The sequence below is a fragment of the Sciurus carolinensis genome, chromosome 18 (assembly GCF_902686445.1).
Source record: "Sciurus carolinensis chromosome 18, mSciCar1.2, whole genome shotgun sequence".
Classification (NCBI taxonomy): Eukaryota; Metazoa; Chordata; class Mammalia; order Rodentia; family Sciuridae; genus Sciurus; species Sciurus carolinensis.
Window position 1 is genome coordinate 10589449 of NC_062230.1, and position 20440 is coordinate 10609888.

At 40.8% G+C, this 20440-nt stretch overlaps 2 protein-coding genes across 2 annotated transcripts; both read right to left on the reverse strand.

The window, feature by feature from the left end:
• Positions 1-1954: 1954 nt before the first annotated feature.
• Positions 1955-3712, reverse strand: Fam220a (family with sequence similarity 220 member A). Its single transcript, XM_047533555.1, has one exon. The coding sequence runs from the start codon at positions 3710-3712 to the stop codon at positions 2915-2917; it is 798 nt and encodes a 265-aa protein (XP_047389511.1). The 3' UTR covers positions 1955-2914.
• On the reverse strand, positions 3658-17119 carry LOC124970303 (small integral membrane protein 10-like protein 2A). The gene is made up of 2 exons (XM_047533556.1): positions 16720-17119; positions 3658-3794 (listed from the first exon to the last, which is right to left on the reverse strand). The coding sequence occupies exons 1-2, from the start codon at positions 16903-16905 to the stop codon at positions 3774-3776; spliced, it is 207 nt and encodes a 68-aa protein (XP_047389512.1). The 5' UTR covers positions 16906-17119; the 3' UTR covers positions 3658-3773.
• Positions 17120-20440: the final 3321 nt, after the last annotated feature.

Sequence of the window (20440 nt, forward strand, 5' to 3'; positions counted from 1 at the left end):
AGTTGATTCTACAAAGTTAGCCTATCCTGCAAGCACCTTTGAAAACAATCTTATCCAAATTTTCATCATACAAATACATAGCTTTCAATAGTGTGCCGAGTTCAAAATGAAAGTCAATGACTTTTTGATTTGATCAACTAAGCTTTGATAAAAAATATTTGGGAAAAAGAACATTTTGGAAGAAAAGAGGAATCAAGTGCAAGCAGCCACTGAACTCAATTCAGTAAGAACTGGATCTTCTGCTTCTAGGGTCAAGTTTTCACACTGCACATATATATTGCCACCTGGACAGGCTGTTTCAAAATTGCCAGCCTTGGGTTCAATCCCCAGCACACAAAAACAAAAATTGCCAGCCTTGCCAACATAGAAAAGTAGTGTTCAGCTCTGCACTCATATAGTTTGGGAGACTGTCCCTTTTCTGCTTTGAAAGTTTAAAAAAGAACTTATATATTATCATGAAAAATGTAGAGGATTGCTGGGTGTGTTGATACATACTTACAATCCCAGCGACTTGGGAGGCTCAGGTAGGAGGATCACAAGTTCCAGGCCAGTCTCAGTAACTTACTAAGACCCTGTCCCAAAATAAAAAAATAAAGAGGGATGGAGATACAGCTCAGTGGCAAAGGGTCTGGGTTCAATCCCCAGTACAAAAAAAAAAAAAAAAAAATTCGTAGCACATTTCTCATTTCATATTATAGCAAATGGTCTACATGGATTTTTAGAATACATAGGGGTTTACACTACACTCTACATATCTTGCATTCTGTTGATTAAGTCAAGTCACATAAGAACTATTTAAATGTTAAGAATTTACTTTTTATTCTCCATAGGCTTGCAACTTCAGGACTTGAAGACCTCATCATTCCTATTTTTAAAAAGGAAATCATTTCTAAATGCAAATAACCAACTCCAAGACTTTGTACTATGTATTATTTCTAAATTTAAAATGCTTGTACTACTCAACCCTTAAGAGCAGAACTGGGGGTGGGGAGCATATAAACTTAAGAACCGAAGTTATTTTTTATTTTAAAACAAACTTTCTTTTGCTTTTCATTTCCAAAATGATACGATCGTGTTTCAAATCTTTTATAACTCAATCATGGAGTCTTAATTTACCTGAAAAAAAATTTTCACTTCTGTACTAATTTTCTCAAAAATAAAGTATTTGTAGTAGGCCCTCTTTTGTAGTCATGAAACTATATGGCACATTTATCATCAGTTTCTTCTGGACTGTGAACCTCCTCCTCAGAACTTTCCACAGGAGAGGGCATCTTCAGACAAGAACCCGCACAATCCCAAAGGAAAAAGTCACAGTGATGTCTATAAGCAGAACAAAATTTCTAATGTGAAGAAAAAAAAAGTGATTGTGAGCTTCTCCCCCAAACCAATAAAAAAAAAAACCCCTTCTTCTAAAATAGCCATATAAAAAATTTCAAATTTCTTAATTTAGCATTTGATGCCAAGTAGGGAATTCTGCACTTTTTCTTGGCAATTGGTTGAACATTTATGTACTTGAATTTACAAAACAATTGAGTCATGGAAAGTTCCATCCCAAAGGAGTGACTTTTAAAAAAAAACCAAACCAAACCAAAACCAACAACTGGTAAAAGGAGAGCTGGAGAAGAAAATAGTCCCTATAAATCTATCAGTGACACCAAAAGGGTATGTACATCCACTAGGGCTTTAGCTGCTTCATCGAGATGATGTGTCATCTGGACAGGCTGGAGATGGCTGCTTTGTAAGGACTCCATGTGCATCACCCCAAAGGATAACAACACACTGCTTTATCCCACCCAGGGAGGAAAGCTGAGAGTGGAGTTACAATCTAGTCTTACATTTTGGTTTTCAGACTCTTTTAGTCTTCTGCATTGGCGACCTACTTTACCAGGTGCTGAAAGATGTTTGAGTATTAAGATGATGACAGCATGAATAAAAAGACAAGGAGAGCTTAGAGTACACACGTAAAATAAGACATTTATTATGCTAAAGAACAGATTTTATTCTCCATTTTCCCCAACACTAAAATAGCACATGGCATAGTAAAGTAGCACACAATATAAATTGATATATGCAATCAGTTATCCCCCAAATAGCTGTTTTAAGTCTTGCTTTGGGAGTCCTTAAAAACTTACACTTTTAAATGACCTTATTAATAAAATCATCAATGAACAACAAAACGGGTCACTTCAGAAAAATCTTAGTGTAAAAGACCTCAACTCTTAGGACTTTTGTAAAGGAGATTCTTGATTTGCCTCTCTCTACATCTGAGCCAGAGCAGAGAGTCTCCAGTTCCTTTTCACTTAGGGTAACACTGCTAGGGTATCTTAGTTTGAGATGATTAAATTTAATATTGCAACTTTCACCATAGGGCCTCCATTTAAACAGCACTTCAAGTGGAAGGAGTGTGAGAAATCAAATTTTGCTGCAGACCAGAATTATTCTATGAGATGCAGAAATGGCAACAGCTTGCCATGAGCTCAGCAAGGTTTAATAAAAATATAGTGGGTAGACTTTACAAATATTCACTTTCAGGAGGTGATCAGAGACAAGCTAAGGAGACAAGACAATGTCTGGGACAATAGCCCTTTGGAATGGGTAGAGATCTCAAGATACATAAAGAATTTCATGTTAAATCACCATATGCTCATCTGATATTAAACTGGATATATAAATAATCACCCGAAAGGTTTCCCAATTCTAAGTGTCTTTTAAGCACAATTTAAAACATGCTAAAAAATTTTCTTCTGCATCCATCAGCTTTTGGTGAGTGAACTCAGTTTATTCTCTATCTGGTCACACGAACCAAAACAGGATCTGAGCGGCTGAGCTGTCTGCATCCAGACTTAATGGGAAAGAAATCATCCTAAGTCAACTTGTAAAATTAATCTACTATTTTTATTATTCTGCTTGTACCTTAACTATGGCATATGGGATCTGCTAACTGAAAAGGCTGTAGAGCCAGTAACCCCAGTGTTATCTGCAGACCATTTGAGTTACTTTTTACACATGAAAGCATTTTCTTATATTCTGTTGTTTGTTCTGAAAACATGGGCTTTAAATGGTCAAGGAAAACACATCTTGTCTCGTCCTCTAGGAGTACTTCAGGACTGGAGTGCAGTGTTGCAGGCAGCACAGAATGCAGGCAAGACAGTTCCGACTCAGAGCCTACTCCTTCGTGAAGAGCACTTGGTGGTTCACCCTTAAAAACTCCCATTTCCCACAGTTTTGGATGGACTGGCTGTCCTGACACCCAAGGCTCTCTTTTGGGGCACTGTCCTTTGTGGTTGTCTATGGCTCTGGGCCCGCTTCTTAGCCAGTCCCTCCCCAGAGCTTCCCTGACACGGAGGAACACCCCAGCAAGATGCTCTTCTGCAGGAGCAGAGAACAGACCCATGGCCTTGGTCGGAGCAGCTGCAAGAGCTGAATTTCTTCCCACTGATTTCTTCAAATATGGAAGCTCTTTGTTGTCATTTTGAAGCAAAAGACCAGTGTCACTCAGATCGTTTTTCCTTTCCAATGATAACACCTTATTCTGTGAATTTCCATTTACGTCAGCCGCAAACTTATCCATCCAGAAAGGTACATCTGCTGGGCAAGGGCTCCCCTTCTGCGTTCTTTTCTTAAGGCTACATAATTGTTTGTCCCAGTCATCTCCTCCCTCCCCCTTTGCTTCTGTCAGGCAGGTGCTGAGGGTCCCTCCTCCGTCCCTCATGCTTTGTGTTCTTTGATGCAGTGAGCCTGGGGTGACACCTTTTTCAATCAGGGAAGGGCCTTCAGTGGATCTCAATATGAACCTGGAAAAGACAATCACGTTAAAATTCTACAATGAAGCTAGAGGGTCTTAATAGTGTCTATACACCTCAAACATTGCCTAACAAATGTGAGGTCTCTAACAAACTAGAGTACCGCCAATTCCTACATTAGGACAAAGAACAGAATGTCAGCCCACCTATTAGAGATTGTAACAACAACCCAGCACACTAAAAATGCATTAAAAATATATAAAAATAAGAAAAGCAGGCTTAGGGTATAGCTCAGGGGGAGAGTGCCTGAATGCATGCACAACACCCTGGGGCTTTGTACTTTCATGCTAATGTGTACAAGAAAATGTTTATGCAGGTTCGATAAAAGTCTGACTTTAACCAGGATTTACTGTATGACTCAATTATGCACCAAAGTCTTAATGGAAGTGTCCTATTTGAGCTTCCTGTTGTAACAAGTCACTCTTAAGGAAAGAAGGTCAATATTACTTACAGACCTGACATCTCTAAGTGCCTACCCCCAAAACCAACCTGGAGTCCTCTAAATAGAACCCCAGTCTTCAAGTGGTCTTAAGATCACTTCCTGGCAGGCCAGGAACCTTAGCAATATACTGCCTCATTAAGAAAATAATTTACCCAGGCTTACAGGTTAAGAAAATAGCACTTTTTTGGGTTTAGGTGTCCAACCTCAGATTTGCAAATACAAGAGGTTTTAAGAAGCTCCATCTGAGATTCCTCATGAAAACCTCTGCACAGTGACCTGTACCATAGCAGGAGTTCAATACCAGGTGACTCTACACAGTAAGAGTATACTCAAGGTGTTACTGGACAATCAACGCTCTTGTTGCACCTACAAACTCAATGAGGTCAGATTGCTCTGTGTTCAAGAATCATCTGTCTTTGACATTATTACACTCCAAATGGAGAAGATGTCAGAAGAGTCATGAAAGGCTTTAAAAGGAACAAAAAGATTATGCCTTGGGCTACCTAGTGCATCTTTCCAGGTTCTATACTTTTATAGGGACCTGCACCTTTCCATGTCTTTGACTGGCTAACAACTCTGTAAATTGTTAAAAACTCTTAAGAGTAAGGAAAGTAAACTCCTGTCCAAAGAAATGAAAATTAACTATGCCTTGTGTAATACAATTAATTATTGCTTTGTCAATGTTGACCAGTTTTGTATGTATTTGTAAATTCATATTAGCATTCTTTTTTTTTGAGACAAGGTCTTGCTATGTTGCCCAGACTGGACTGGAAACCCTGGACTCAAGTGATTCTTCTGCCTCAGTCTCACATGCAGCTGGACTGTACAGTCACGTGCCATGTCCAGTTCCTAGTCAGCATTCTGGATTGCATGTGCATTGTCTGAATTCTCCTTTAAACTAGTTGTAACATCTTACTAGTTCCCTCATATTAATTGATAAGCTAAATAAAATCTTGGACACAAGCTGTTTTTATTTAAAAAAAAAAAAAAGAACATTAATAGAAAATACATATATATATCTATATAAATAGTATTTCTAAGAAGCTAGTCTATAAAACAGCAATCTTACTAAAATGTAATAACTCTACCAGGAGGAAGAGCCGTAAGAGAGAACACCTTGTCTTCCACAGTGAGAAGATAAACACAAAGCCTAAAAAATAAAAAACTAAGAAGCAACACAAGCATGTAATTTAGCAATAGTAAAGCAAGCAGTGAACCAGTCCCAGCTGAAAGTGGTGGCTAGATGCAGGGAGATTTCTCTGAGCCAATCATTTCCTTTTTTCTCTGAACCGATCTTAAAGAACCAGGAGACTCCCTTCCCCTCTAGTCAGTTGTACTGGGGATTTAATCCAGAGGTATGTTACCACTGAGCCAAATCCTTAGCCTTTTTTATTTATTTATTTTTAAATTTTTATATTTTTTTTGTGGCTGGGGATTGAACCCAGGGCCTTGTGCATGCAAGGCAAGCACTCTACTAACTGAGCTATATCCCCAGTTCCCTTTTTACTTTTTGAGACAGGGTCTAAGTTGCTCAGGACCTCACTAATTTATTAAGACTGGCCTCAAATTTGTGATCCTCTTGCCTCAGCCTCCTGAGTTGCTGGGATTATAGGTACGCACCACTGTACCAGTAGATTCTTTTCAAGCTGTGAGCTAGGCATGCATACTTGTAATTCCAGCAACTCAGGAGGCTAAGGCAGGAAGATCACGAGTTCAAAGCCAGCCCCAGCCTCAGCCTAATCCCAAACCCTAAACCTAAACCTAACCCTAAGAAAGAGAAAAAAAGAGCATTATTGTATTATTGGAGGCTGAAGCAGAAAACAAGCAGAGCTGAGGAATGAAGCCACAGAGATAAATAGAACTGAGGAAGAGAGGCACTGGCCATTGTCATAATGAGCTGGGTCTTCATTGAACAGCCCGTGAAGAATTTTTAGCAAGGAAATAATGGCTAGCTTTACATTTTAGGTGAATTACCTTGGTTGCACTGTGGTGGACAAACTGGAAAGAAGCCACAACAGAAAGACTATTAGGAAGCTATCCAATAATGCAGTGAATGATGGAAAAATAAGGCCACAATAGTAAAAAGGAATGGCGTTTTTTTAAGTTGGTAACTGAATAAGTTAGGTGTGGTGGTGCACACCTGCAACTGCAGTGACTTGGGAGAGGCTGAGGCAGAAGGGTCCCAGTTTAAGGCCAGCCTGCACAACCTGGTGAGACCCTGTCTCAAAATAGATAACAAAGAGCCAGGGGGATCATGAGTTCAAAGCCAGCCTGAGTCTCAGCAAAAGCAAGGCACTAAGCAACTCAGCAAGACCCTGTTGTCTCTAAATAAAATATAAAAAGGGCTGGGGATGTGACTCAGTGTTTAAGCACTTCTGGGTTCAGTCCCCTGTACCTTAAAAAAAAAAAAAAAAAAAAAAGTGATTAGGCATGTTTCTCACATGCTCTGTATAACTTAGTTTGCAATAAGTAAATTCTGAAAAACTCTTGTCCAGCAGTCATGAGCATGGGGTTAGCCCACCTCAAGAAGCATGGAAGAAAATATTAGAAAATCTTTGCCCACTGCATCTTTGTCAGTTCCCCTTTTTAACTTTGTCTACTTTATAATATGCAATTTTTTTGGTGCTGGGGATGGAACCCAGGGTCTCCCACATGTTAAGCATATTAAGCATGTGGGTCTACCACTGAACCACAACTTCAGCCCTTATACCACATATACATACAGTTTTTTTTTTTGGTACCAGGAATTGAACTCAGGGGCACTTGACCACTGAGCCACATCCCCAGCCCTTTTTTATATTTTATTTAGAGACAGGGTCTCACTGAGTTGATTAGTGCCTAGATTTTGCTGAGGCTGGCTTTGAACTCATGCTCCTCCTGCCTCAGCCTCCCCAGCCGTTGGGATTACAGGTGAGAGCCACTGTGTCTGGCCCCTTGTACCATATTTTGATAGAGCAAAGTATATAGCTTGTAAGGCATGCTCAAAAACTTTCACTGATTAAAGTATGACCATTACTCTATAATTAAAATATATTTGATAAAAATATATTTGAATAGTATAAAGCAATATAGAAATGTAATGTGTATATAATTACTAGAAGTGTGGCTTCCAGTTGCATTTCAAAACAAATATTTTCAAAGTTCATCGAGTCAAACCTAATTAACACCTCTCACATTAACTTTGCAGAGCACATTATTTCAAGCTATACATTTTACTGATGAAATGTACCAGAAATGAACATTCTCCTGAAATGGGAGTATTCATATATATACATACATATATACGTGTGTGTGTGTGTGTGTGTGTGTGTGTGTGTGTGTTTCCTCCTTTTTCTTTTAGTGTTACTGGGGTTTGAACCCAGGGGCACTCTACCACTGAGCTATACCCCTACAGTCCATTTTATTTTTGAGATAAAGGCTAAGTTGCCCAGACTGGCCTCAAACTAGGGATCCTCCTGTCTCAGCCTCCCAAGTAGCTGGGACTAAAGACATGTATCACTGCGCCCAGCCCTAAGTACATTTTAAAAATAATTTAAAAGTCCTTTTTTTTTTTTTTTTTCCTTAATTAAGAAAAAACAGGTCATTTAATATGGGGCAACTCTGGGAAAAATTAGTTCCTAACCACTTTTATTATATATATCTTTTTATAAGGACTTACTACTATTCGGAAAAATGAAATATTTCCAGAATTGTGTTAAAATATTTTAAACGAGGCAATTAAAATAATCGTGTATTTAATGATAGAGTAATCATGTATTTAATCATGACAGAATAAACCGTTCCCTGAAGTTGTTCTAATTCTTTAGTAAATTCAGTAATAAGCCAGTATTTAATTCTCTTACCAAAAATACTTCAGCAGGTCATTGACAACATTTTGGTTCAGAGCCTCAAACTAAACCCTTCTGATATTAGACGGTTAAATATAGTACTTACATTTTTGAGAGCCAAAAATAGCTTCCAAATGACTTCTAGATATATTTAATAGCCACCTGTGAATTACTTTGCAGTTTATTCTCACTATACTAGACACACACAGCACCAAATGAATTGTGTGCAGTGTCTATATAATTAACTCTCTTTGGCCCCAGCCCTCATCATCCCCCACCCCCATCCAAGTCTACCGAATAACAGCATGAATTATGGCAAACAAACCTGTCCACCAAAACAAAGCCTACCACAGTGAGGGAAGGAATCTACTTTGAAGTTCAAGGGGAAAAATAAAGTGCAGTAGTGGGAATAAATTCCTGAACTTCTATTCCCTTGCTCCCCATCAAAGATGGTAAGAGAGGGGCAATGTGTTCAGGGAAAAGAGACTGTCCAGGTATGTCCACAAGCCTCAGGGCAGATGCAAGAAAGACTCTTCTACACAAATCCCTGCCCCTGTTGGAGGCAGTCAGCTTGCTGGATGACAATAGGCCTGACCCAATTAGGCAGCTGCTGTCCTCTTGGAAGCCTGTCTCCTTACCTGTCCTAGGCTGGGCTATTCATGGCCTGCAGCACGTGACGCTGGACTACCATTGCTTTGTAAACTAAAAATATCTGGCCCCGAAGTTTCTGAAAGCAAGCTGGCAAGGTTGCTTCCAAAGAGGACAGGGGAAGTTGCTGCTAAAATAAGCAGAGCACCAATGGGCCTTGGACAGGACCTGGGTGCTTCTGGGCTCACACACACTCTCCAAGACACACCTGGCTTCACTCAGCCTGTAGGTGTGAGGGGTGGTATGTTTACCATAGTATCACTGTGCCTGTGACTAAGAGGATCAGGCTGGAGGTGGCTGAAACAAATCCCCCAAATGTATACACAGCTCAGAGGATGAGAAGTAGGAACGACTCCATCATTTCTAAATTAAGCTGACTCATTACCAGAGAGAACACACTTCACCGAGTTCCTGCTACTCATCTTGCAGCAAAACTCAATCACACATGCCCTTACAAAACCAGCTGTGCCAACTCTACAGCCACCACCCTATTTCCTGATCACTTGGATGCTCAAAGGTGTACTGAGGAGGAAAGGACTCAGGCACAATTCCAGGACTGGGGTCTCACCGTGCTCAGGGAGATTGAGATTTCCAGGATGCTGTGAGGACTCAGTGTGAGCAAACACCCAGCATCTTCTCTGACCAGCATCCCATGGGAATCCAGTTAACCAGTAGCTATTCTTATCAGTATCAAGAGACACTGAAGCAGAATGGAATGAATGATAAAAAGCTGCTGAGAGGTTCAGTAAAATGGAGGACACTGAAAGACTGCTGCATGAAAGTGACCTCGATACAATATGGGCAAGTGCATGTCAGTGGAATGGCAGAGACCTGGCCCAGGCTGGAGTAAGTAGAGTCCACCCAAGGGAGTACCTGACTTGTTGGTGAGGGCAGCACTATAGAACAGCTTCCACGGAGCACAAGCTGTCAATAACAGCTACAAATGCTGCCAAGCACAGTGACCCAGGCCTACTGTAATCCATGTGACTTAGGAGGCTGAGGCAGGACTGCGCATTTGAGGCCAGCCACAGAGACTTAGTTGTCTCAAAACAAGAATAAAAAGGGCTGGGGCTATAACTCAGTGATAGAGCACCCCTGGGTCAATCTCCAGTACCACAAAAACAAAGAAAGAAAACAGAAAACAGTAAAATGGTTAGGGAAGTAGCAAAGTGGTCAAGTGCTTGCCTAGTACATGGGAGGCCTGGGTTAAATCCCCAATCCTGCAAAGCACAAGAGCAGCAAGTCAGATTATATCATACGCCTCAGCTCAGGAATCTTCTGTCCTGCCATACTTAGAGTACAAGCCAAAGTCCTTACAAAGGAACACAAAACTCTCCTCCACTCTGCCTGTTACTTTTGGGGTTCCTCCTGCTCTCTCCCTGCTCAGTCCCAATGGCATTCCTGGCCACTTTCACTTGAGGAGTGATCCATATGTCCCCAGTTTGCCACTGTGACCAGGCAACAGAAATTAAGAAGAGGCACTAGGGAACTTTTATGGCAACTTAACATTACCACAACATCCAAGGATGGTTCTTTTAATTACTCTCTTAAAAACTGCAGTAAAATACATACAACATAAAATTTACCATCATAACCATTTTCTTTTCTTTTTTTTTTTTTTTTGGTGGTACTGGGGATAGAACTCAGGGCCTTATGCTTGCAAGGCAAGCACTCTACCAGCTGAGCTATCTCCCCAGCCCCGTAACCATTGTTAAGTGTATATTCAGTAGCATTAAATATTCACCTTTTTAAACAATCACTACCATTCACCCCTAGACTTTATCTCCTCAAACTAAAACTCTGCACCAATTGAACACTAGCTCCCCACCAACCAATTTTCTGTGTCTGTGAATCTGACTGCTCTAAGGATTTCATGGTAAGTGGAATCCTACAGTATTTGTCCTTTAGTGACCAGTTTATTTCATTTAGTGTCATGTCTTAAAGGTTCATCCACGAAATAGTATGTATCAGAATTTCCTTTTTTAAACTTTTTAAAATTGTCAATGGACTTTTATTTATTTATCTATATGTGGTACTGAGCATTGAATCCAGTGCCTCACACATGCTAGGCAAGCACTCTACCACTGAGCTACAGCCCCAGTCCAGATTTTCCTTCCTTTTTAAAGCTGTATAACATTCCACTGTGGAAAGACCACATTTTGTTTGTCCATTCACCTGTCAATGGATACTTCAATTATTTCTACTGTTTAGCTACTGTGAATAATGCTGCTATGAACACAGGAGTACAAGAATTGAGTCCACCTTCATACCTCTTGAGTATATAACCAGAATCCCCAGGTCACTTAGTAAAACTCTATGTTTAACTTTCTGAAGAACCACCAAACTGTTTTTCATGCAGCTGCGTCATTTAATATTCCCACTCATGACACATAAGAGTTCTAATTTCTTTATATCCTTGCCAATGTGGGTTTCTCCACCTTTTGTGTGTGCCAGGGACTGAACCTGGGGGTACTTAACAACTGAGTCACATCCTCAACCCCTTTTATCTTAAGAGAGGGTCTAAGTTGCTCAGGGCCTCACTGGGTTGGTGAAGCTGGCTTTGACCTTGTGATCCTCCCACCTCAGCCTTCTGAGTCAAGGGATTACAGGTGTGCGCCACTGTGCAAGGCACTTCTCCCTTATCTTAAAAAAAAAAAAAAAAAAAAAAAAAAGCCATCCTAATTGGTGCAAAGTGTTACCTCACTGTGACTGATTTATTTCCCTTAGAGTTAAGCATCTTTTCATGGACTTACTGGTCACCTGTATATCACCTTTGGAGAAATCTCTAGTCAAAAAGACCTTTGCCAATTATTGGACTGGGTTTGTTTTTAAAGTTATAAGAATTCTTTATATATTCAGGATATCAATCCTTTATCAAATATGTGATTTGCAAATCCTTTCTTCCATTCTGTGAGTGATCTTTTTCACTATTTATTTGGGTGTCAAGGATCAAATTCAGGGCTTCACACATGCTAAGCATCCACTTTACCACTGAGCTATATCCCAGTCCAGAACAGCTTCGTTCTGTTGCGTGTAGAAGTAATTCATTTTTATTAGATCCTGCAAAGCTATCAGGAGGTGAAGACACTGGCCCTTCTCCACAAATCATCTGAGAAGCAAGGCTCAGCTCTCCCCTGGGCCTACAGTGTTTTCCTCCCCAGGCAACGGCAGGCTTATTAATGAAAATTTTTAAATGGGATAATAGTTGAGGGTTTGCATTGTTGTTTTGTTTTTGTGTGCTAGGGATTGAATCCAGGGCCGTGTATATCCTACACACATGCTTTGTCACTGAGCCAGACCCCCAATAATAAATTGTTTTTAAGTTCCCCACCCCCAGCTCACTTTATACGGCAGATATCTTTTAACATCATAGAGACTGAATTTATATACCTTTATATCTGCTTGATTATTAAGTGCAGGATTCTAGAAATGAGTCAAGGATATAGGTGTTTGCTATCTTGGTCTTTCAAATTTTATATAGATATTCATTTTTCAAAACAAAAAATTTATGAAAAACTATGATTAAAGCATTCACTTGGAAGTCAGGAAAAATTCCATAGTATTTGTTTCTTATGTTTTTGGTGTTTAACATCTCAAGTACAAAGCTGGTTCAATATTTTGAAGCCAGAACAAACCCTTAAGCCTGAGCTCACGCTTTTGTAAAGCTTATAAACTATTAAGTTTTATTAATAGTCTATAATTTCACCCAATTTTCTTTGAGAGGTCTGATATAAATCAAGCAACAGAGTTTTAAAAAAATTCATTTAAAACTGCAATCAACCCTAGGAAAGGGGTCTTGGGAGTTTTACTACTTTTTAAAATTGTTCAACCATGTGTGGTGGCCCATGCCTGTAATCCCAGTGACACAGGAGAGGCTGAGGTAGGAGAATCACAAGTTTAAGGACAGTCTGAGCAACTCGGTAAAACCCTGTCTCAAAATAAAAAAAATAAAAATAAAAATGGCTGAAGTATAGCTCAGTGATAGACTACCCCTCAGTTGAATCCCCAGTACCACATAAAATTAAAATTTTCAAACCTAAGATCATTTTAATCAAAGTCTAAGTCCTTTAACGACTGCAAAACAACATGGGAGCTGCCTCAAATCCTCAGATTGAGTCTTCTCACTTCTCAGGCCTGCTCCAGTCCCATCAGCCTCCTGCCATTTCTGGAAAAACACTAGGTCTGTCCCAGGTGTGGGGCCTTGGTTACAGCTGTTCCCTCTGCATGACACTCCTTCTACCTAGAAATCTCCATGGCTGAAGCCTTCCCCTCCTCCAGTTTTGCTCAAGTGTCACCTTCTCAATGGGACCCACTGTCTGCCCTATTTACACTGTCAACCAGCTCCCTACCTTCCTTGGGATGCAAAAGAATAAAGATTTCAAAGTACTAAGTGCAACATAAGGAGCTATGAATTTAGGAAGTCATTCAGAGAGAGATTGAGAGAGAGGTTAGGAAGAAACAGAAGACAGGCAGCAGTCAGAGGAAGGTTCACACACTGGGTTAGCATTGAGCAGTTCAGCAAAGGCTGTTGGTGAAACAAGGACACTACTTGATTGGCTGACGACCATCAACGTTCAAAATATCTTCCTTTCTCTGTCCTTTTTCAGGCATTCTCTCTTGATGATTATAAGAAGCTAGGTGACCAGGTAACCTGAGACCAACATACTTGATCTTCCCACAGTCACATAACTGAAAAGTTTAGGCATGACAGGTAAATTACCACGGGTTCCTGGTACCATTTTTTGTCTCATTACTACATTTAGTATTTAGTATGGATTCTCCCTTTTTGACTGCCTTGTACTTCTGCTTCTGTATAAATAAGCAGGATGCTACCAACTCCAGATGAAGGCTTGCTTAGAAATAGCACTTTTACATCATAACCTTTCTCAGTCTACAAAGCCCTTTTCCATCTATTTTCTTGTTCAATCATCTTTCATACTGAAGAAGTAGTAAATCCTCTTAAAATGCCTCACTTCTCCACAAACAAGAGATTTGAGGGTCCTATGTAAACATGCAGAAAATGAAATACTTTCAGACTTGTGCTTTCTAAACAGATCCCAGAATCCCTAAAAGAAGGGAATGGGTACAACACAGTTGAGAAAAAAAGGTCATGAGCTGGGGCTGTCCCCGCCCCTCTTACTTAGATTCTATTTCCTGTTGCCATATTCCATTTCTTGTTCCCTTTACCAGAGGCCAGAATAATTAAACCCCTAAACCAGTAAAGCTAGTGATTGTTCACAAATGAATAAAAACTCTAAAATCTGCAGAGGAGCTTACAGTAGCCAATTTAAGTATTACAGTTGTAAAATACACCAATCTCTCACCCACAGGATGTGAGAGAGCTGCTTTTTGAACTAGATCAAACCCAAGATCAAATATAAAATCCTATGCAGTTCTGAGAAAGCCCTTTCCCAAGATACCTGGTGATACTTCATCTATGCACCACCCTCAATTGCATGCACTTGCCCCCGAATTAAGAGCCCACATTCAGCTGTCCATATTCTCAGAAGCTCTGCTGTGCCTGGACTATCTACCACTTGATGTCAAGCTCACTAAATCACCCATTCTGGGTTTCTGGGATCGGTACATCTGTACTCTGACTGCCCACACCACTCTTATTATAGATCCAATTTCCCTCCTCCAAAATGCACTTGCCTTCAATTATTACAGTGCAGATTCCTTGTTATGAAATTTGTATTTGAATAACCTTCCAGAGATGAGCTCACTGTCCTACAAACAAATGCAGGATTTGGAAACCTTGAGTGTCTCGGTGGAATGAAGTCTCTTACTGTTTATTACCTATAAAACAAATGAGCCTCAGCACACCTGCAATAAAGACAGCAGGTGCAAGATGGTGGTGATATGGTGATCACAAAAGTCCTCTCTGAAAGGAGAGCTAAAGAATTGAAGTGTAGGGCTGGGGAGATAGCTCAGCTGGTAGAGTGCTTGCCTCGCAAGCACAAGGCCCTGAGTTCGATCCCCAGCACCGCAAAAAAAAAAAAAAAAAAAAAAAAAAATTGAAGTGTGAGAACATGCCAGCATTCAGGTGGAAAGAGCCTGGGTGAATGCCCAGGGGCAGAAAGGGGCTCTGTGCAAGCAGAGATAGAAAACCTTGAGCAAGCATAGTAAGCAGGGTGCAAATCAGGTGACAGGCAACAGAAATGTGGAAGCCAGATCTGCAGGGTAAGAACAGGAATGGCTCCAGGGGAGCTGTTTTAAGGATGACCAGTCCTGACTTACTATTTCAAAGACTTCTCTTGGGCTGGGGGTGTGGCTCAGTGGTAGAACCCTAGCCCTGTGTTCAATCCCTAGCACAGCAAAAGGCAGAAACAAACTTCTGTAACTGCTCAGTAGAGAACAGATGAAGGATACTGAAATAGTCCAGACAAGTGATTAGATAGCTTGGACTAGAGAGGTGGTCATAAATAGAGAAGTGGATATGTAAGAAAGTTTTTTTTTTAATAGTACAAAACATGGTCATTTTCAACATATCAGTAATGGTGCTATTACAGTCCTTCTTGTGACTTTATAAATGACTACAAATCATATGTAACTCTCGACATAAGATTCCTAGGTGGGAGCTTGGGGGTTGGATATAGCCTGCATATACTTTTCACTTTGCCCACTTTAAAAAAAAAAAAAAAAAAAAATCCAAGTTAACCTGATACCTAAAAATCAGGACATCTGATTTCTCTGCAATCACTAGATCTGGTCAACACTGGGCCCATGTTTCCATAGGGTGGTAAATGGCTAAAGCACAGGCTTTCTGGTTTACCTTACTCCCACACCCAGCCGCCCCCTTTACTCATTTATACCACCTGCTGCAAAGATATTTAAGTTTTCTACTCCTCCAGCCTGGTATCACTTAAGGATGCCATAAGTCTTTTCTTACATAAAAGTATGTCAATTTGGACCTTGAAATAGAGACATGTTCACCTCAACTCACTTTTTTTTTTGTACTAGGGATTTAACTCAGGGGCGCTTAGACACTGATGCACATTCCAATCCCTTTTTATTTTGAGTCAGGGTCTCACTAGGGTCTTGTTAAGTGGCCAAGGTTAGTCTGGAACTTGCAATCCTCCTGCCTCAGCCCCAAGTCACTGGGACTACAGGTGTGTGCCACCATATAGGCCCTTAATACAATTTGATCAACAGTTGGCTTTCGGGTTCCTGTAGTCTACCATCACCTGTGTCAGGGACCAAAAAACCTGAAGATACATGGCACCTAGACAATTACACTGATATAACCAAACCAGAGAAAAACCTGGTACTACTGCTCAGACTGACTCGTTTTGCATCAGTGCTAAGCACTGTGGGACAGTAAGCTCCCCAAAGCCTGGGGCACTCCAAGTTGTGAAAAAGGAATCCAAAAGCAGCTCACTATCTAGCCATCTTTGAGGAAGAATTCTCAAACTGACACCTTCCCCTTCTTCTAGAAAAAAGGCATCTGCTAATTCAAGAGTTGTAGAAATATCAGTCATTTATAGCAAACGTGGTCTCTTGGGGACAGGTGAGTGCCCTGTTTCACATCTGAATAATTTCGTGTCTCTAAAACCTTTTACGTCTCTACCTCCTCATCATTCTCTTATCTTTCTCCCCACCTCACTTCAACACCGGCCAAAATAAAGTAGATACGTGATCAAAGCATCATTACCTTGCAATCTATTTTAAGCTTCAAAGATAATATAAAAAGCCTTCCCAAAGTTTGGGAACCAGAAATTTTACCCATAAACACACCACGGGATCCCAACAATTTGCCATCTTCAGGACAAAACGTCCTCCTCGGACCCCCAGATGTGGTACCTGCAACCTGAGCCTCGTATGCAGAAGGCGGATAACAACCCCAATGGGTTTTTCTCAAGTGGAGTTGCATGAGAAAATGCACGGTGCTTGGCGCACACAGCCTCCAACCGGTTGTGGCTACCGTGGGCATCTGCATCCCTCTGGGCCTTTCGGGGAGGCCCCGGCCCGGGAGTCCCGGCGGGCGCGGCTCACCCACCTGCAGGCGCACGTTGAGCATCATGGAAGCCACGATGTAGAGGTAGGGGAAGTTGATGCGCAGTCGCCAGGCCAGGTCGAAGAAGATAAGCAGTGTGCGGGTCAACCCCTTGCAGAAGACCCCATAGGAGCGGGCGGCGGCCGAGCGCGAGAGCCGGACAGCCAGGCCCGACAGAGCCGCCGCCATATAGAGACCGGCGCTCCCACTGCCCGCCCGCCCGCCGTCCCTCTCCGCGCCGCGTCGTCCTGGGCCTCCGCCCCGGCCGCTGGCCTGCGCACGGCGCGCTCAGGGAACGAGGGAGGCGGCGGTAAGGCCGGCGGGCGGGCGGGCCACTGGGGAGCCGAGTCCGCGCGTCACGCTCAGGAAGCGCCTCCGCGAGCCGCCGCCTGGTCCCGGCCCGGCCGCGCGGCCTGACGTCACAAAGCCCGCCCCGCGCCTGCGCGGCCCATAGGCCACACCTAGCCACGCCCCCGCCCCTTACCGCAGGTGAGGCGCGCATGCGTGGGCGGAGGGGCGGAGGGAAGCGATACTGGTGTGTTATCTCCGTCCGCCCCCTACTGGTGAGTCTAAGAATAAAAACAAAGGGAGGAGGTGATCCGTGGTGATGGCCGGAGGACAAAGTGAATGTACTTTATGCCTCTGAGCTGTACGCTTAAAAAGGATGACAGTGGTAAATTTTATGTTACCTATATTTTATCACAATTTCAAAAAGCGAAAGGATCCTTTTGGGGGCTAACGGGTAGCCCATTCTCCCCATGTGGATTGCTTGGACTCCAGCCATTCTTGTTCAGTGTCTAATATATAGAGTTTAATATTTTAATAAGTATATTTTTAATTAAAGCACCTGGTATGAAAAGTAAAAATATTTATGCATCCAAAACTTCTAGTGTTCTGTTTTTTAAAATAGTTTTTATATTGCTAATTAGGCATCTATGTTTCTCTTGAAAATTTGCTGTGGTGTGAAGATACATACGTTCCTTTTCGTTTCTGACAAAATATTTCCTGTCCTAATCCTCTTGCCCATCGATGAGAAAGTCTGAGAATTTGGCACGGGTGGGAAAATAGAATTTTCTTAATGAAATATCCCTTAAGTAAGCCACAGTAGAAAATAAGCATATAAAAACGAATTTATTTCATGTTGAAATTCTTTGCCCCAAAATGAATTCGTGTTCAAAATCATTCTTTTAAATATTTATTCACCTATACTTCAAAACAGGAAGATTATAAATCATAAAGAATGTTTCCAGTATTGTCATTTAATGTTATTTTTTAAAAATGTCTATTGTATAATTGTTTATATTTACTACCCATCGCATTTCAGGGAAAGGTCATATTATGTAGATATTTTGAAGTTTTTACCTTTTGGCTAGTTTTATTATTAATATTATTCAAAAAATTCACAAATCTTTAGTTTCCCTTATTTTTACAGCATTATATTTCAGCACAGTTATGGTTGACATTAAAATGCTCGCTTCCCTTTTTATGTAAGCTATTTTTTTCTTTCAGTGCACATTGCATGCTATCTTTGAGCACTGCAGAGCACATGCTGCTTGAATTATTGTTTTTCAAGTGATCCCCTTAAAAACAGCAAAATTAAAAAGTCTTTATGCAATATTTGAGGCAAATAAAGATTTTAAAGACTGAAATCTTTAGTGGAAAATTTGCCAGAAGACACAAAGTCAGTTTGGCAGTGTGTCAACAGGTTTGGATCAGCTAAATTTATTGTCAGGCTTATAAAATTTGGTGGAGAACTGGCAGTCCTATTTATCTGAACTATGTTGAAAGACCAGATGAGGTGTGGCCTTGTGAGAAAGACATACATATATATCCTCCCTGGTTATTCATTTCTTTGTCTTTAAATGCCACTGAAGCACAAGGCATTTTAATGAGGGCTTCATTTGGGGTACACAATGGCACACAGAATTATCAGAAAGCTAAACTGAGCTGGGTTGGAAGCCTGTTATCATCAACATACTGAGAGGTCAAAGGGAACACAAAGGAAAGGTAACAAGATTTCAGGTATCAAATATAGCACAGTTAACTGGTAAGCAGCTGGTAAGTTAATCTAGGCTCATGACAAGATTCAACTCAGTCCTTCGTGAGACGTCTCTAGGAAGGCATTGCCGATCATAATTTGAGGAACAGACAGAACTAATTATAAGTCAGTGTGAAAAATATTTTCACAGAGGCGCAAAGCATTATGAGAAGATGCTAATGGGGAATAATTCTATTAACAACTGATCAACAGGATCCATCTGCTTTCCAGAAGGTTTTCCCTCCTGCTAGCAGAGCTGCATCTCAGGTAAGATTGAGCTGATGCAAAAAGCAGGCAGAAACTAGGTTCCAGAATCAGCAACTTCTCAGCACTCCTGTGACCTGGTTCTGTAAAATGAGGATAAGGACGCTCATCCTACAGGGTGTTTGTGAGAAATAAATGAGATCAGGTTTGCAATATCAGGCACAGTTCCCAACAGATAGAGGGCACCCAGAAAGTGGTAGCTATTTTCATGCTCAGACCCCTCGAGCCATTAGACAGGATGTAAATTGGTAGATCCATTATTACCCATTATGAATAATAAAGTTAAATCACAGACCACAAGCCACCTGAAGAGGGAAGGAGGGGCATGTAATTATGCTTCTGGAAGAAAAGATGGACACACATAATCCAAAATGTGGGTCAGAAATTATTTCTATTTAAACATGTGAGTTCAGTTGCCATTTTGACAAAATGTAAGTTTTCAGTCTCCCAGAAAAGGGCTCATGCCAGGTACCTGGTGCATCACATCGCACATTACAGATCAAGGTCAATGTGAATTGTTGACACCATGTTACGTACAAAGAGTGCATAATGTTAGTTGGAAAAGGTCAGAGGGAGAAAAGTATGCACAGAATTCCACTGCTTACCTAAGAAGTGGCACATGTATATACACATATGTATATGCATTACACACATGTAAACATATATGAACGCACATATTCAGGTTTTTGTTCTTTAAATGAAAGGAGAAATCCTAACTCTGCTTTAAAGTGCTCATCTGTAAGGGGAAGGGAAGGATAGGGTAAAGGATATGAAGATAAAAATTATATTTCTCTGAACATACGTTTGTTTTGTAGAATTTGACTTTGGAACCATGCAAATATCTTACACCACTATGAAACAAAATTATGTTTTTAAACTTAAAACATTGCCAGGTGTGGTGGTGCATTCCTGTAATCCCTGCTGCTGGGGAAGCTGAGGCAGGAGGATTGCAAGTTAGAGGCCAACTCAGTGAGGTCCTAAGCAACTTAGCAAGACCCTGTGTCAAAAATAAAAAATAAAATTAAAATAAGAGCTGGGGATGTAGCCAGTCATAAAGTGCCCTGGGTTCACTTCCCCTACCAAAAAAGAAAAGTTGAAATAAAAAAAAAAAAACTTAAAACTTTAATTTTGAGAACAAAATGAAAAATCTGTATATCCGGTTAGTGGCATAACCATACACAAAGAGGTACTATTCCAAAAAACATTAAAACTAGTTTGGGGCTAGGAATGTAGCTTAGAGGTAGAGCACTTGCCTAGCATGCATGAGGCCCCAGGTTTGATGACAAAATCGGTAATTTGACTGTATCCCCTGAAGATAAAAAAGTAGAAAAAGTTTCGAAGCAGTTTTTGGTAATCATATTGTTATGATTCTAAAACTGTATTATACTGAGTAATCATGCTTATGAAAACAGGGATTTTTTG

Excerpts from the sequence above, each read along its gene's own strand:
- Fam220a (XM_047533555.1), bottom strand. The coding sequence starts at position 3,712 with ATGAGGGACGGAGGAGGGACCCTCAGCACCTGCCTGACAGAAGCAAAG.
- LOC124970303 (XM_047533556.1), bottom strand. The coding sequence starts at position 16,905 with ATGGCGGCGGCTCTGTCGGGCCTGGCTGTCCGGCTCTCGCGCTCGGCC. Across the intron at positions 3,795-16,719 it reads TGCTCAACGTGCGCCTGCAG|GTTCATATTGAGATCCACTG; the intron begins GTGGGTGAGCCG and ends TGTCTTTTCCAG.